Consider the following 17,738-nt stretch of genomic DNA (forward strand, 5'->3'; position numbering starts at 1 on the left):
CCCACCAGCATAAATCATGCACCCGAGTCAGTGGATTTACTCCGGGACACGTGACAAAATCTGCCACTTAGTTACCAATATATAACATAGAATTTAACCAATTATCTTGTAAAATATCTTCTGTGTACATTACCATGCAGTAAAAAAAACTTTTATGATCTACAGAATTCTAGAAATAGTTCTTTCTAGGCTGCATGCCTTGGCTGGAGGTATTTTTGGCTTAATTAAAAGCTTTCAAACCTGCAGTGATGTCCATAAAAGCAGAAGCCCTTATAAACACAGAGAGAAATTGAGATGCTGGGAGCAGAGAAAAATCTGTGGCAGCAAACACGTCTTCTCACCACCTCTGAAAAGCAGATTTGTATGATGAGTGCAGTCTGAATACATCATGCCCATATTCCAACAGCAAGTCTCACCTTCCAGGAAAACAAGAGAACTTGGGAAGCAGAAATAGGCTCAGTGCTGCAGAGCCAGAGGTACACAGTCAGGCAAGGGAGAGCATTAGATCCCTGATCGTTAATTCCTCTGCACATAACCCGGAAAAAATGTGTGTGCTCAATTTCTCTCTCACAAAATGTCTCCTTCGCTTCATATTTTTCGCATACACCAGCCTTGGCGTGCAGTCAAGAAAATGTTAACGTCTCTGGCAAAAATCTACAGCCCCTTCTTAACAACATGTGCAATCCATTTCCTCCAGCCCCAATAGTATTCTTCCACCCTGCTACTCCCCCACACACATGGACACTCATTTTTGTCATCTGCAGACACCCTCCCTTGCTCTTCCTCTTCTCCATCCAGTAAGACACATTCCAACTGTCTCTATTTCTCCATCTCTGTCTCACACATACGTCTTGCTGGGCAGAGAGCAAATTGGCAAATACAAGCTAGATATGGAAGCAGGGAGATAGAAACACAGCCACAGTCTGGACTCTGTCTTGGAGGAATTTCTAACTTGCCTGTAGGAGAGGATTTATGAGCTACAGCATATACTTATCAGTTGAACCGCTTGAAAGTCCTTCTGCATTATCCCAGAGCTGGGCTGGGATTTATCAGAAGGAGCTAAGCCATGGGCTGTGGAAAAGAAGACTTAAGTTACTTCTTAATAACTGAAGTCTACAAGACCCATATAGTTTTTCCTGCAAGAAGGCACGGGTTGGTCTTTGGTTTGGGAACAACAGCCGAAAAGAAGGGGCCAGCTGGGTGAAGGACATGCCATGGAACACGGGCCACAGGCCCAGCCAGGCCGCAGGAATGAGTGATGACGCTGTCTGTGACTGCAGTTCCTCAGGAGGCTTGTGTGTTCCTTCTTTTATCAGCTTCTCACTGACAGACCTTCAATCACCAGCTCAGCCAGCTAAATGAGCAACAGCATCTCTTCTTTGCAGACCAGGGAAATAGAGCCAGGCACTGCCTTGGCCCTGTCACGCCTTTCTGCAAGTCCCCCATGGTACAAAAGGTGGAAAAAAGTCTTTCCTAGCTTAGGAATTTCTAGCTAATTCTCTTTTTTTCACCATTAATGGGTTCTACTTACAGTGATGGAAGACAGCCTTGGCTGGAGAAGTCCCATGACACACAGACACACAGGGACGATGGAGCCACGTGACAGTTTCACAAGATGGCAGTGACATGAAGACATGAATATGCACACAGCAGTCATGGAGGTGATGTGGGAAAGAGATGAAGGAAGCACAAAAGGAAATGGTGATGAGCAGGACAGCAGTGACAACCCCCCTCCCTTTTTGCTCACATCTCCTCAAGCAAAGACTAAATCAGACTGCAGCCACAGACCATCCACAGCAGGAACGCCACGTCGGCCTGTTCTCCAGAACGAGCAGTCTCTCCTGCCCTGCCATGAGTACTGCACCTGCTCACCTGACTCTTCCTCCCCTATTTCTGCACTGGGACACTCCTGTTACCCTGATGTGTGTTAGTCAGCAGCCAGGGCTGCTTAGGGGACAGCTGCATCTCCTACTGCCATCTCTTTGGAGGAGGAGACTGGTACCTGGACAGCACCCACAGACCTCCTTCTCTAGAGGGGAATTTTGCTTTCAAAAAATGACTGTTTCCCCATTGTGCCAGGAAAGTTCAATGCAGAACACCCATCCCCACAGCTGGCATGGAAGGTACCACTGCCTCCACTAAAGGCACCACTAGTGATCAATAATTAGCAAGACTAATGACAGCCCTGACACGGCTGCACAGAGCACACCTGCCCGTCCCCTCTGAGCCTCCTCAGGGCCATTAACATCCCCCCTGCTCGCAGGGGCTGGGATGGGACTGCAGAGATTCCTGGGGTGCTTTCAGCAGGCAGCAGTTCAGCTGCAGGACAGGTCACTGGATTGCAGACCAGAGACACCCACCCCTCTGCTGAAGGCAGCTGCTGTGCAATACCACGTGCCATGATCTTCTCTCTTCCAGAGCAGGTCCGGTGGGTAAGTGAAGACCCTGCGCAAGTTACTGAATTCTAAGGTTTCTGTCTAGCTTCCTGGGACCTCTGCTAGGCTCTGGAGAGCGTGCTGTTCCACCCCTGCTCTGTCCTGTCCTGTAGCAGACTGGAAGGGATACTTTCCAACAGTTCTTTGCAGCTGATAGCCTCTCTCATCCCATTGCACACAGGGTAGGGGTCCTCAGGAAGAAGTGTCCCCCCTCTCCTCAGCAAATTGCCCTCAGGAAAGCAGGCAGTGTGCTCCAAGCAGCACACACCTCACACTGACCACCCTGGTGCTGTGGCATTTCGTTAAGGCTGAAATGGGGGTGGAAATGGGGGCAGATGGTGGGATCTGGCAGCTGGATTCCAGTGTCCGTGGAGGAAGGGGTGTGGGGCAGACGGCAGGCTCCTTGCACAAGGCCAGGCTTCCCCGTACAGTTTCTTCTGTCACCAGTGGCTGCAACACTCACGTGCTATGGGGTGGCTGGACTCTTGTGTACTCACCATCTGCCAAGTTGTCTGAGTGCCAGAAGCTACTCATGTTAAACTCCAAAAGGAAGCTGTCAAAAGAGCAAGAACAGAGGATGCTTTTTCAGCAGCCTGGAAGGATGCAGGTGTCAGGGAGATGGCCCTGTCGCCCAGCGAGTATCAGTTCTAAAATGTTTACTACAAATTTCTGGCAGTGCAAGTCTGATCTTTTAAAATTTTAAATCTTTTTTTTTCCCCTCTCCACATGCTAGAATGTAGCTCTGTATCATGGGATCTGTGCTGTGGAAGATCTGAAGTATATCCTGTGCAAGGGCTCACCAGTGAAGGAAGAAATGAGTTTGGCAGCCCCTGAGGCTGGGAGGGGATTCAGCCACAGTAGGACTCACCTGAGGAGCAGGCATGATGGCCATCAGAAGGCCACTCTCTGGCTACTTGGAGGTAGCTACACTGAATTATTCTGTACCAATAGGCTAAAGCCCTCAGAGCTGGACCTTTACCACATCTCCCCTTTTGCACACCCAGCAAGTTGAGCAGTGGCACTTTCATCCTAATCTGCGCTTGAACTCTGATTCACCCCAGAAGTCTGAGGTGAACCCAAATGCAGAGGAGAGCCTCCCCTCTCCCCCCCCTTGCCTGGCACTCACACCTGAGCTGCTTGGCTTGCTTCCTTCAGCCTCCTCCCCCCGTGAGAGGAAGATGTGCATTCGCTCATCACGGGCAAAGGAGACAGGCAAGAGGACTTGGCATCAAGGATCTGCACAGAGCCCCAGGAGACCCAAGTCCTATTTCTGACTCAGGCACTTTGTACTGAGTGACTTCAGGTAAATCCCAGACCCACTCTGGGCCTCTGCCTCTCAAAATGGCAATAGTAATAGCTTTCTGTCTCCCAGGAGCACGGTGCAGAGCTGAATGTCAGGAGAAGGCTGACAGCAGTGCCCTACGCGGGGGCTTCTGCTCGCAGCTTTCCTAGCTCTTGCCCCTCTTGGTCTGAGCCTCCCAAACACCCCCATCTTTTGGTACTCACATGAGGAAATCACTTATCAGCCACTTCACTGCAGCTAGAAAGGCATAAATTGGCTGGAGAACAAAAGAAGAAATGAGAAATACCATAAGGACCTGGTCAGAGAACTTATAATTGTTATGCAGGACCCCACATTTTAGACCAAGTCCCTCCACTGATCAGAGCTCTTGAAGACAGGCTGGAAATTCAAGGTCTGGGCATCACTGGAAAATGTTCAAAATACATCAAAAGCCAGCAGAGCTGCCTTGCTACTAATAATATCTCTTCACCCCCTCCCCATCAGGGTCAGGGAGTTTATCAGGAATGTATGAAGGACTTTGAAGACGTAATTGCTTGATGATTTCTCTCCAGCGTGGATGACCTTCAGAGCTCAGAGCAGGAGAGAAACACAGCTAAATGGGACACTACCAGTTCAGGATGCTTTTGTGTTCTGAGAGCAAGTGGTGTTTCTGGGACAGCACTGCCCAGGATTTGGTATTATCTGCCATTGATTGATTATGCTTAACCGTGCTTTCATCCAGCTTTTCCTCAAGATGGCACGACTTCTATCATCCTCTTGCTTTTCAGCTCCAAACTGGAAATCCAGCATTATCCCAGGGACAATTCATCTGCAGAGGATACTGCTGCTTCTTTTCTTCATGGTAACCACATCTAATTTTCATCTCCCCCTCTCATAATCATGCCCATGTCCTTAAACCCAAAACAGATGCAGCAGTCACAGGACACAGGATAATGTTCCATTACTGCTGACTTATCTTCAGCCAAAATAAGTCAGCAAATAGTAAAATATAGAGATGGTTGGGAATTTGACTGATTTTTATGTCTGTATATGAAAAACTGACTTTTCTTGATTTCTTCCTTTCCAAGGGTTTTGCTAAGAGGGGAAGATGAGAGATAGAGGCTGAATGCTCACCTTTTTATTCTTTTCCCAATTCACCTAATTTTTGGCAGCTCACAGTTTGTGACATTTCTTTCAGTGATCACGAGGATATAATCAAGCAAATGTTTTCACTACAATCACCATTTATTATCTAGCCAGAGTAAGTATAGCCATTGCAAAACAGATGTTGTTAAAAGTGGTATTCTTAAAAATGTTGTTAAAAGGTAGTATGTTGTTGAAAATTCTTTTACTGAAAAAAAATTATAATGTCACGCTGTAAGGAGTACTTCCAGCACTCCTTCCAGTATCAAAGGATCATAACAATAATGAACACACCCCTGATTAGGGTTGTGTCAAGTAGTTTGAAGTGGCCTAAGTGGTGAGTAGTTCCTTTGTTCTGCCTGTTTGAGGCAAGGTTAGGAAGGTGTAGTGGGATTAGATTAAGAGAGGCTGCATTTGGGTACTGGTAAAACCCTTCACTCTTTGTTTGCTCCCTGGGTTACAGCATTCTCACTCTTTCTCTTGCTCCAGGCTCAGTCTTCCTTTCCCAATGACTGCCAGTTTTCCCCACATGCTCTGCTCCCTGAGAGTGCAACTGTCCTTCTTGAGCTGCTGAGTAAACCATGCCCTGTAAAAGCATTCCTATTCACTTCAGCTGCTGGCTGATTCCTTGGCTTTTAGGAGAACCTGCCATCGTCTAGTTCCTGTCCTTTCCCTGGTCCTTCCAATTTTCAGTGAGATCCTATATGGCAATAGAGAGCCACACTGGAAACCACCATCACTGGCCACCACTGCTTCAGGAATCTGCCTGAGGTGAGTCTGGACACTCCCATCACTTGACAACAAACATCTCCTGAAGTCTTTTGGGGAATGTTGGAGAGGCCTAGCCCAGGGAGGGCTGCACGGTGACAGATACGTACGCTGAGCAGGGGCCGGGCGCCGCTGTGGTGGTGGTAGGGCACCTTGCACATTGCCTGGTAATCATACATGGTCACTCTGCAAGCAGAACAAAACAAGCAAGCAGTCAAAAGCAAGCAATGCAGCTGCCCATGGGACAGACACGTCAGCTTTTTCTCAAAAAATGTCATGTATGAACTGTTTCCTGTATTCAGTAAAGCAGTGACCTGCTTACATGTGTCTTTGCTGTTTGGCCAGTGCTGGATCTTGCAGAGCAAGAAATACAGGCTCTGGATTAATGTAACTGGGTCAGTACAGGAGGAAATACGTCCCTAATTTCAGACAGTGAGTAAACCACGCTGTGAAGCAGAGGAATTACAATTGTAACTACCTCAGGTCCCCCTAGTTCCTGTTTTCAAGCCACTGAAACTCTGAACTCTCTTTTGACATCGGCTGGGGGAGTGGAGAGAGATGAACAGAGGTATTTTTAAGAGAGAGAGAAACATGGTCAGCCAGCTGCAATGCTGCATCTGTGGGGCTCTCAGACAACCACTCCACAGAAAGGCTTTCCGAGTGGCAGGAGGAACTGAAGCACTTCTGCGCCCAAAATGCCAAGAAATGCTTCCCATAACATCTTGCCCTGGAAAAGACAGAGAAGCAGCTGCTCTCTGGCCACACAGAGATTGGAAGTTTCTGTCTCTCTGTGTTTTGCAGCAGGTGGAAGAGCAAGAGATGAGGAGAAACAGTGTGTGTGGTGACGATGGCTGAGCGAGTCAGCAGAGGGGGCAGGTAGCTAAAGGAGCTCTTGTGTCTAAGCAAGAGAGTCACATGCATCACCAGCATGTGCATTTTCCCCGGCTCAAGTGCTTCTTAGAGGGACCAATATGCTCTGACCCACACACCAGCGGAGAACAAGAAGTACAGTGTGGAGATCCCCCACTTACCGCCTGAACATGCCCATGTTTAGCAGCTGGGTCATCACTGAGCCATCCACTGCACCAAAAAATTTTCCAGTCTGCAAGCACAAAAAGGGAAAAACAGAATAAGCAAAATTTTCCAAATGCCTGATGGCTCCAGCTGATCTAGTCTGTCTGGAGGCCTGCTGTACACAACCAGGGTTTTTGCAAGGAGGCAATGCCAGGCTTTGTCCTTTGGCTGGCTGGAAAGCTTGAGGAAGGACTTCCCCCATCACCAGCTGGGCATCCTGCACCATTCCTACCACGCGTGGAAATGATTTAGCCCACGTAAGTCCCTGCAGCTTGTGACAGAAAAAGGCAGACTCTCAAGCTGCAGAGACCCAGGCATGCTGAATCATTGGAAGCCTGGACTCTCCTGTGGGTTGTTGGGAATCCGTGTTGTCTGGATCTGAATGCCTGAGTCTTCCATTTGAGTCTCTCTGCTACCCGTGGCCACAGTGGATTTGGAAACCTCTGCTCTCCTGCTGCCCTAGGTGAACTGGCCCACCATGCATGACTGTGACATACGGATTTACTTAGGTAGCAAATACAATTTTACAACTCGCTGCTGTGCGAGTTCTGAGCAGACAGTAACCCAAACAACACAACACGAACCCTCCCACCCCTGTAGCTTTCATACTGTGCACTGGCATAGCTAGAACTAAGTTGCATTTGGGGGGGAAAAACAACCCCCCAGTCCCCTTGCATGCCTCAACTAAAGGTGGAGCTTGTGGCCCTCTGGTCCCATGAACGCCTCAGAGTGAATAACCTCAAATATGGACCCGATCTCAAATCTGGTAACTGCTGCTTTAAACATTTCCTCAAACAAACAATTCTGGCCTTCCTGATTACTAAACCATGACAAATGTATTGCAAAAACACTTCAAACCTGTCAAGTCCACTGCTTTGTTCACAGGCAAGTAAATGAAATGTTTGTAAATAATAGAAGTGCAGATATGAGCTGTCCTCTCTCTGTTTCCTGGCTCATGGGTCCTGACAGAGTAAATAGCTCCCATGCGTTGTGGAAGCATTCCCATAGTCTGGGATGTTTTGCTTATCCACTGATGGGCTAGCAGTCATTTAGCACGTATTAGCACATGACAGATGACTTCATTTATTTGAGTGGGACATTTTCACAAGCAAAGCCCGAACCTTAGGCAGATTTACGTAAGATCGCATGGTAATCATCTAACAGTAGTGTTACATGGTTATGAGCCTTTTCCCAAAAGGCTTTAGAAGTCATTTCACTGTATTTCACATACATTGTTGTGTATCAATCACCCAAATTGATACTCAACTCCGCTTTGAGCATTTAGGCTGTAATCGTTTCAGGCAATCCAATGTGCCTGAGCAAGCACTAACTTTTTTCACCTCCCTCGCTCTTTCAATCTGATTAGGGTGGTGAAGAGGCCAGCTGCTTCCATTTAATACCAGTCTGCAAACCCAGCAGGAGCCAGAGCAGTGGGATTTAACACAGTGAAAGCTGCAGACAGTGGGGCAAGGAGAGGGGGTTTGTAAATGAGGCCCATCCTGTCAAGAGATGCTGATGTCTGACCAAATTTCTCCATGTAGGACATCATTTGTATAGGTGTAAGAATGAGGAGCTATTAGTGTGAGTATGGCTGAGGGAGTGTGCTCAGAAAGGCATCAGCAAACTGGCCTCTAACACCAAACCAGACATTCAGAGCTTGCTGCTGTTTCAGGTGCCCTGTGCAGGCAGTAACACAGAAAAGCATCACCCGGCAGAAACGCAACGTTTTGTAAAGCAGCTCTCACTACACCCCGCTTCCTCCAGTGACTGCTGCTCTCCCAGGCAGCCCTCTGCTGGGTTTCTCCTGACTCCCATCTCTGGACAAGTTTCCACAGGCCCTTGCCATCTCAGAGGCTCACGGCACGCAGCTCTGCTCTGCCATCCCCGCGGCACACGCTGTGCCACACCCCCTGCAGCTGAGCGCACATGTGCGGGCTGTGCACAGGAAGGAGACGCAACCCAGGCACACGTGTGACTCAAAAGCTACATCACTGCTCACATGCGTCCGTGCTTTGCTGGCTTATTGAGCAGTTTACACTTTTTGTACACTCAGAAGCTGTGGACAAGCAGGATCTGCCAAAGTGCCCAGCTTTGTGGGCAGGCAGGCAGCCTCTTGTTGCGTGGCTCAAACAGAGCCAGCCCTTGCTTCTCCACAAGCTCTGAGCTCTGGTGGCATCTTGACCTTTTAGCTGCCTCCCTGCAGCCTGCCCCGGAGTCCCACCTGGGCAGAGCTTGCAGACATACTCTGCAAAATGCCTCAGGCAGAAGGCAGCAATCCTAGAAAAAGAGGTTTAGTGAGCGAGGGAACATCTGGATGCAGCAGGCGGAGGGAGCTCAAGGCCTGTGATCCACAGCTGTGCCTATGACTGGCAGCGAGAGGCAGCTAAAAACTCAGGGGTGGTTGTGGGGCCACAACGAACGTGGCAGAAAACGCAGAGCAGCCCTCCCAGCAGCACAGCCTGACTCTGCCTCTTATTTTCCCTTCCTCCCCAGCCCAAGAACATCTAGTCCTCACTCACTCCCTTCTCCTGCATTTTAACTCTTTGCTCCCTCTGGGATGAGACTGGATGGGGAGATTAGCTCGAATTAAGAGATTACCCGTTCTTTCCCAAGTAATCCTGCAGGGAGCTTCCAACTTGTCACTCATTAAAATCCTGAGTTCCTTTTCCATGGTGGTTTCCAACTGTCAATAAGCTTCCTGCTGCCTTCATACAGAGGTTATTAGAGCCAATCCCCCATCCTGGTCCCCCATGCCAAGGGCAGAGGAGAGCACAGCCGGAGCCACGCTGTCCTCACCCTGTTCTTGCAGGAAGCTGCTCTGATTTCCAGTGTGGTCACCCAGGCAGCAGGCAGCTCTGGCAGGCAGAAAAGCCAAAATACCCACAAAAATCCAGGTATGGGATTTTTTTTTTTTTTTGGCATTATGTTAAAGGATGACTTGAGAGAAGAGGATGGGGCAGGGAAGGCCACATAGCAGCAAGTGATCCCATGCAGCAATACCCAGGTGGCAAAGCTGTGAAACCCAGGATATTGATTTAATGCTGCTGTCTTGAATTTCCTGTAGGGTTTAACGGTGTGGACACTCATGGTGCCATCAGGAAATAAAAACAGTAACTGCAATAGGATAAAGAAATCAGAAAGAAAAGCAGTGGTGAACTTTCTGAGGTCAGGGAAGGTAAAAGCTGGAGGAGGACAGCTCTGGTGCTTGCCAAAATGCCTGATCTTGGAGGCATGTGGATAATGTTTATAATTTACCCAAATCCACTATAATGCCATGTTTCTGTTAGTCAGATCTTTCAGACATGAACTTTGGAAAAACCTATTTTCCATAAGATGCAGGAAAAAATACAGAGGCAGAACCCAGGAGGGCAGTGCTGAGGACACACAGGAGACAGAGTAGCTAAAGGGTGTAGTTGTCTCCACTGATGGACACACGTCATAGGACTCAGTAGAGCATCTTTGAAAATGCCATGGGGGTCAGAGCAGAAAACAGCAATTCCTAAGACCACCAGCCCACCCCAAACACGCAGTAGGACCTGGCCTCCCAGAGGAGGGAGCCAATACAACTTTTACAGCATTTCTCCTCCTTATTTTTCAAGCTCTATTTGCTTTTTTGTTTTTTGGCACACCACGTCACTGAAGGGACACTTCTACCAGACCATTCAGTGTGCTGGGTGGGGCACTTTTCACTTTTCCACACAAAAGAGGTTGGTTATTGCTTGCAATAAGCCCCCCTTGGCATCTGTATCCCCCCTGGCGCCTCTGTTTTGCCAATTGGTTTTGCTCTGTGACTCTCAAGAGTTCTTATCTTGGCCTCTCTGAACTCACTGTGCAGTGCCTGCAGAATGCACAGTCTCACCTTTTCTTTTCTTTTGCCAGCCCATTCTGAATATGCTAACCAACCCAAGTCCAGGTGGGAAACCATGGGACTCATACAGCTGATGTTTTCCATCTAAATAACCATCTAAAAATTCTTCTTTCTTTTCTGTCCCAGCTACTTTGAGATCAATGTCACTACTTCATGCTTCATCGTTTCACCAGCTTCTTGTAAGGGACTCTGTTCAAGGCTGAGGAGAACTGAAATTCAGTAGGTTATCTAGCCTCCCTTATCTCCTGATTTTGTCACACTTTCAAAGAACTTAGCTGGTAAGTGTTCTTCCTTCTGGAAGCTGTGCTGCTTGTGCCAGTCACATCCACCAGGAGTTCTGTTACCTTAAGTTCCATTTCAATCTGTTTGTCACATCTTGAAGAAAGTAATTTCTGGGATTGGATCTGCTGCCTTTTGGAAATACCCAAACTGCATTTGTTAACTCCAGTACAATGGCAATTTTAATGAAACTCCACAATTCTGTCAGTAACAAAACCCCTTTGTTTCCCATTTCTTGTCTAAGCCCACTCTTACTATTGACTTATTGCTCTGTAGTTTATGAGACTGTTCCCATTCATCACTTTCTGACGCCCAGAACTGTGGGGTTTAATTATTTTGAAACAAGTAGCTCTGTGGTGAATTTATCAGAGAACAGAAAAGTGTAGCTCAACTGTGCAGTGGCTGCTAGTGTTGACTCTACCCAGCTGCACAGGATGTCACATCAAACTTGCACCCCTTCAGCTCCCTAGAAATGGCTATGGAACCACACACCTTGTTTTTATTTCTGTTCTGAGCCTTTTCCCTTGCTCCTTTCACCTCTGCAAGTCCAGTAAACCCTCCAGTTCTTTAGGCGTGTTCCTGTTTCCAATTTGCTTAAATTCTTTTGTCTATTTTTCACCTTTAGCATTTTGCTCTTACTATCCCCTCAGTTTCCTTTCCTGAAGAACACCCACTTTGGCTTCAGAAACACTCAAAAGTGCTGCTCCCTTCCCTTCCCTTCCCTTCCCTTCCCTTCCCTTCCCTTCCCTTCCCTTCCCTTCCCATGCCTGCCTTCTGGGACTGTCTCAGATCATCTTTCAATAGCATCTGTGCCAAGGGAAAGGAGTCTAATTTCCTTTCTTCTGATCAAAAGATATTTTGACTAGTTCCTTCCTTATCACTGCAAACTCCTTCCTCACCTAGGATGTGCTGTCACTCTGCTGGGAGCCTTCCCCCTCACTGCACAGTTGAATTTAATTACACCACAGCCACCCTCATTACACAATTGAACTTCATTTGTTTTAAGCTGCTCTGGTGGGTTATTCAGGAACAAGCAGACCCCACTCTCCTCCTTCTCTTAGGCTCTCTTACCTCTTCAGGTATTTTGGAAACAAGTATAAAGCCGTTGTTGTCAATGAGGAAGCAGTTCAGAATCTGCAGAGATGAAAGAGAAGCGATATTAAAGATGGCTTTTTCCCTGTTTGTGTTCAGGATGCAGCAGTGTGGGTTTGTGATGATGGCAACAGCCTCAGCATTTCCATGCCAAGCCCCACAGCTCGGCTACCATGAGTTTTACACAATTCTTTTCCCCTTCTGCCTCCACTTTGAGGCATTGAGTTCCTGAGCTGTGACAGAGATTGTCTCTTGCCAGGGCTCTGTGCAGGCCTAGCAGGCTGTGAGCCACACTTCAGGCAAGGCATCCTTCAGGAAGAGAAAGGATATCTGGAGTGCTCTTCTCTTTAATAATATGGTATCTAATGCTTTCCATCTTCAGATTTCAGAGTTTTATAACCACTCATGAAATAACCCTCTCCCCACCACTGAATATCAGCACTGATCTTATTTTTACTTTGCAAAGCAGGAAATGGAGGCACAGAATTTAGATGAAAACCTGCAGGTCTTGCAGGGAAAAACTAGGAGGCAGAGAAAATCCTGCATGAACACACAACAAAAAATCTCCGGTGATCTCACTTTTCAGGGCAGAGGAGCTCCTGTCCCAAATATTCTTGAGAACAAGGCTGAAGCAGTGGCATAAACACAAAGAGAGGTGCCCAGCATGCATGTCATGCTGACAGCCACTTTTTTTGGGAAGAGCTGGGATGCCAGGGAGACAGACTTAAAGGAGATGGACTTTCCTCAGAGTCACTGGCTGGAATCCCAATGTCTCTGCCCTGGCCCTGCTGTGGGGAAGACCTAAACTGCAGACTTGTCTCATTAGTATGAGGTCCTGCCCCAGCTGTGCTACCTCTTATGAGGAGACAACAGGCAATACCTTTTTGGGGAGACCGAGATCTCCACAGAGCAGGTGGTCAATCACACCCATCACAGGTACAGACAAGAAACCGAGGCAACTTACGTCATCCTGACAGCTGAGTGGACAGGCACCGTCCAAGGCACTGCACTGGGAAGGAAAAGCAGAGAATTAACCATGGCATTGAGGAAACTTCCCAGTCTGACCATGCAGGAGCTGCTCTGGCAGTCCCACTCCCACCACCAGAGGCTTTCACTGCTGGGACTGAGGCAGCAGCAGCTCCAGTGACCCCACGGGTCCCCTCCTGACTCCCCATACACCCCACCCTCACACCCAGACAAGTTTTCCTTACTGGTTCAACTCCATGTTTCCCACAGCAGAGTCTCAGAGATCCAGAACCTTACAGCAATTTATTCGTGGTGCAGCAACACAGGAAGAGCTCAAACTGGTGCCTCTGAGGAGGGGCCCTGAACAAAGGAAACTGGGCTTTTATACCCTCACAGTCTATGCGTGTGATTGTCCGGGGTTGTCCTGGTGAGACATCTGCTCCTGCTGTGCCTCCAGGTGGCTGGACACCTGGCTGTCCCACATGTCCCTGTGGTGCCCTTTGTTGTGCAAAGGGTCAGTGCCAGTTCAGGGCTTCTTGCCTGGGGCTCCCAGAGCTCAACCTGCAGCTGCACCCTGAGCTACCTGCACGGGGTGTATCCCTCAACACATGGCATGAGCTCATCTTACTGTCTCGCCCTTGGGACTGCTGGGCTAAAGGATTCCATACCAGTATCCCAGACAGCTCTGCAATTCAGCTGGCATTTCCACCAGGACAAGCTCGACAGCATGCACAGGTACCCAAGCCAGCCACTCGAACTCCTGCCTCTACGAGCAACATCCCCTTTCCTGAGGGCTCAGATCCTGCACCTGCCTCCCCGACATGCTCCCAGCAGGACCTGTGCACTCCAAGCAGAGGTGGCACTTGTAAAGAAAGGGCGAAAGCAAAGGTTACTGTGCACCAGGGAGAAACCAGCATGCATTTCAGCATCTGTCAGTATCCAGACTCAGAACATAGCATGGTATTTTAGATCAGGGTTCTTCTCAGGCAGGGATTTTTTTGTTGTTGTTGCTGTTGGTTTCTTTATTCTCCAGACAGCTAATGATAAAATAGGATGTGAATGGTGCACATGTAGCCCAAGGCACCATCCATTTGCTTCATTTAGAATTTCTGCGTACTGGACTTGACATGTGTTTCACAACCCTGAACGGGGTGGGGACACGAGGGGTTAAGTGGTGAGTAACAAAGCCCTTCAGGTGCTTATTGATTTCATAATTGTTCAGAGTTTGCTGCATGTGTCTGTCTCTTTGTGTTATTTTTTAATTCTATTTTCTCCAGCAGCAGAGGGAAGAAAGCTGACACGGTGTTGCCATTTCTGTGCATGGAGTCCCCTTCCTGCCAGAGGTTTTCTGGGGTCAGGAAGGACACTGGCAGAGCACACAGCCTGTCTGCTCTCAGCCAGCTACCCACTATTTTCTCAAAACCCTTAGACATAAAACCCAACCCCCTTTCTGGGTGATTCTCAGTAACAAGAGGTAAATTGGCCATTCCAGACCACAACAAGATCGCAACTTTCAGTTAGAATTTGTTTCTGCTCTTGAGTTTTGCAGAATAAAACCAGTTTTCTGTCCCTCTGTTTAACTTCAGAGGAGGTTTAGAGATGCCTGAGTTTGTTTCAAGTCCCACAGCTTTGCAATATCACATGTTCACACTCTGAATCCAGCTGGCTTTTTGAGACTCTAGGGATGATAGCTTAAAAACATTCCTTTACCCACAGTTGCAAGCATCATCTCACCCCTGCCTCACCACAAAACAGCACATGGTTGTTTTGTTTCCCCGGATATATTCCTAGAGGTGGCCTTGCACTTCACCCTGGCAGGTTCCTTCCTTTGGTCAGCAGAGGAACATGATCACAACAAACCACAGTTATGGCCTTGGGGAATAACAAATACAGAGCCCAGGGTTCAGATACCAGAACAGAAACCCAGGTGAACCACAGTGGTTCTCCACAAGAAGGGCTGGTGTCTCACACATCCTCCTCAGCAGTGTGAGGGCTGAGTCACTGCCACTGCACTTCCAGACCTGGAGAAGTTCCAACAGTGCCTGGGGCTGGACTGGCCATACAGCAGCAGCACCACAGCAGGGACCCTGGTTTGAGAGCACGGGCAGCCTGCAGGGAGCCCCTGAGATGGGGGCAGAACTGAGCCTGTGCTCCCTGGTTGCTCTGAGACCACATCTGCTGCTTCATGGGCACAGCTCTCTCCTCAGAGACCAGCCTACCTCACAGCATCCTCCTGCTGTTGGTCAGGTCTCTGTGACCCAGAGCACTTTGAGCTTTGCCAAAGACACTTAATTACTGTGAAGACAAACACAGCCTATGACAGGTTTGGACCCTCTCCAGTGACTACAGACAAGGGACAGTGCCTATAATATGCTGGCACACAAATGACACAATTAGGAAGCCAAGCTGCAGCGAGGCATGCCAGGATGCCTCCCTGTCCCCAGCTTTTGTCTACTTACATCACTGTCATTGGGCTGGGAGGCACAGCGTGGACATCCAGAGCAGCACAGCATCAGTGAAGCAGGAGAGAGAGAGAAAACAAAATCTGTTAGTCATTCCTCTGTCAAACGGCGGTCACATCCTGGGACACCACACCAGCACCTACCAGGGCCATGGCTCGCAGCCACTTGTCACACAGGCCTCCTTCACCTGCTTTAATAAGGCTTCCCAGCTTCACCTAACACTCATGAGGGCTTGCTTGTGTGAGAACTTTCTGCATATGGCCCTCAGCAGGTTTTTAAAACCAATCTCTCTGCTGCTGTTTCAGGATGAGCTCATGTGCTTTGCAGAAATCCTTTTAGCTCAGGTTATGTTTATGTGATCTCCCACCTGTGAGGATGCTCCTGCCTCCACAGAGCAGCTTCCTGCCCTCCCATCTTCTCTGTCACCCCCGTCTGATGAGTTCCCTCTCCTGACAGCAGAGAGCCACTTCTGCTGTGGGCTGCTACAGTCCTGTCACTCTCACCCTTCCACAAGACCTCCCTGAATGCAAAGCCTGGGGAGAAAGCCCCTGGGTGGTAAGGGAAAAGTGTTTCATTTTTCTTGCTCCTCAGACTGGGGGAGTTGTTTTAATTATTCCACTTCTCTCAGTCCAGAAGAGTATCTAATATTAGGACAACACCAAATGCTTATCCCTGGGGCAAATAATTTTTATTTTGGCAAGCTGGTAGTGTTTTGTTATCATTATCAAGATGATAAGAGAAGGCAGTTGATTTTTTTTGCTGTGTGCCCAAAATCACAGATTTCCATGAGGTTTCTGAAAGGCTGAATGAGCACAAGCATATTTCCACAATTAAATGTGTCATATGCAGCAGAGCTAATGCCAGGCCAGGATGCTGACACTGTCACCGCGGCATTTGCAGAACAGACTCACGGCTCACACGGCATTAGTGCCGTCAAAGGATTACAGAAATGTGTGACTTCAAACTAATCTACTTCATAAATCTTTTAATATGAATTTCACAAGAGCCCTCATTAAAATGCCTTCATATGTGATGTAACATAGTATCGACCTTGCTGATGAAGAGCATTAAATTGTCTCTCTACATGCTTGCTGATGCTCCTACCTGTTGCATGGCCATCCAAAACTTGCGTTGGAGCAAATCCAGCTTGATTTGCACACCCACCGCTGCAGAAAACAAAAAGAGGGGAGGATCAAAAGAGGAGCATGAAAGACAAATACAAGTCAGAAAAATAGGAGTAAGTATTTGCCCAAGGTGATGGGATGGAAATCACAATTGCAACCTGCTTCCAAATGTGAATGATAAGCGCTGAGTCAGACTGCCAAGTGAGAGTCAGAGGGTTAGCAAGGGAGAGGGAAAGGGGACACTGACTGTACTGAGGTACTGAGATTTCCCTCACACTAAACACTATGAAGCTACAAACAAATTAACAAACAAACAAACAAACAAACAAATCCCCCAAAAGCCCCCCAATGTGGCATGGGCTTTTGCCTTTGTCTTTTTCAGATTTTGCCTGGCCAGAATGGATGTTTGTGATCGCCCCAGCCTCAACTCCTATACCACGCAGCATCAGTCAGAAATAAAGTAGGCCAGTGAGGAAGGGATTAATTTGAAAACCCACCTGTCTCAAGGGGGAACCACAGAGATTTAGATTTTTCCTAAGCCACTACAAAAGCACAGAATTATGAATGCCACTTGACAGAAAGTGTCGATTATGAATAGTGATTTGTTACCTGGTCCCAGCTTAGTGCACGGTGAGCTAAGCAGCACTCTGTGTGTGTGTGTTTCCTAATGAAGTGTGTCCTAATTTCGTGGCTTAATTTCTCTTCTATTCCCAGCATCATGCTCCTGAATTAAGGCATAGCTCCAGAGGAGAAGGAACAGTGCAGGGTCTCCCTGACAGGACAACCTGGCTGTCCCTGGGTAGGCTGCCTATGAGCATGCACAATAACCAGTGCAGTTGTGCATAACCTGGCACGGTGATGGGGAACAACTGGGCTGTGTGTCAACTAGTTGAATCCAAGAGCTCTGGAGGAATTACACCCTCAAGCAGGACCTTGAAATAGAATATAAAGTGCAAGGGGAGGGTGAAAAAGAAATACAGGGAGGGAGATCTGTAGCCTTTTTTCACAACCACCAATATCAGGCGGATGAAATGTTGCTGTTTCTACAGATTTCCTCTGAATTAGAAGGAGCGTCAAAGGGGGGAACAGATCCTTTAAATGTGAATCATGCCGTGTGGGTGCTTTTAAGCTAACGGTATGATATGATGCTCTAATTCAGATGGGTATGAATTAAAACTGGAGTATGCAATGGTGTATTTTCTTGCCGCATGTACAGAGACCCTGGCACCTGGCATCGGCTCTGCC

General features: G+C 48.0%; 1 protein-coding gene across 1 annotated transcript in view; it reads right to left on the bottom strand.

Moving 5' to 3' along the window:
* CACNA2D4 (calcium voltage-gated channel auxiliary subunit alpha2delta 4) overlaps positions 1-17,738 on the bottom strand; it is a gene marked incomplete at both ends in the record, with an annotated part of 126,706 nt that overhangs the window by 7,114 nt on the left and 101,854 nt on the right. The window contains 9 exons of the mRNA XM_017726195.1: positions 1,532-1,552; positions 2,933-2,988; positions 3,942-3,994; positions 5,739-5,814; positions 6,660-6,730; positions 11,921-11,983; positions 12,906-12,950; positions 15,367-15,381; positions 16,474-16,535. Coding sequence (XP_017581684.1) covers positions 1,532-1,552; positions 2,933-2,988; positions 3,942-3,994; positions 5,739-5,814; positions 6,660-6,730; positions 11,921-11,983; positions 12,906-12,950; positions 15,367-15,381; positions 16,474-16,535 — 462 coding nt within the window. The remainder of the gene's footprint in view (positions 1-1,531; positions 1,553-2,932; positions 2,989-3,941; positions 3,995-5,738; positions 5,815-6,659; positions 6,731-11,920; positions 11,984-12,905; positions 12,951-15,366; positions 15,382-16,473; positions 16,536-17,738) is intronic.

The sequence above is a fragment of the Corvus brachyrhynchos genome, unplaced genomic scaffold (assembly GCF_000691975.1).
Source record: "Corvus brachyrhynchos isolate BGI_N302 unplaced genomic scaffold, ASM69197v1 scaffold191, whole genome shotgun sequence".
In the NCBI taxonomy this organism is placed as follows: domain Eukaryota; kingdom Metazoa; phylum Chordata; class Aves; order Passeriformes; family Corvidae; genus Corvus; species Corvus brachyrhynchos.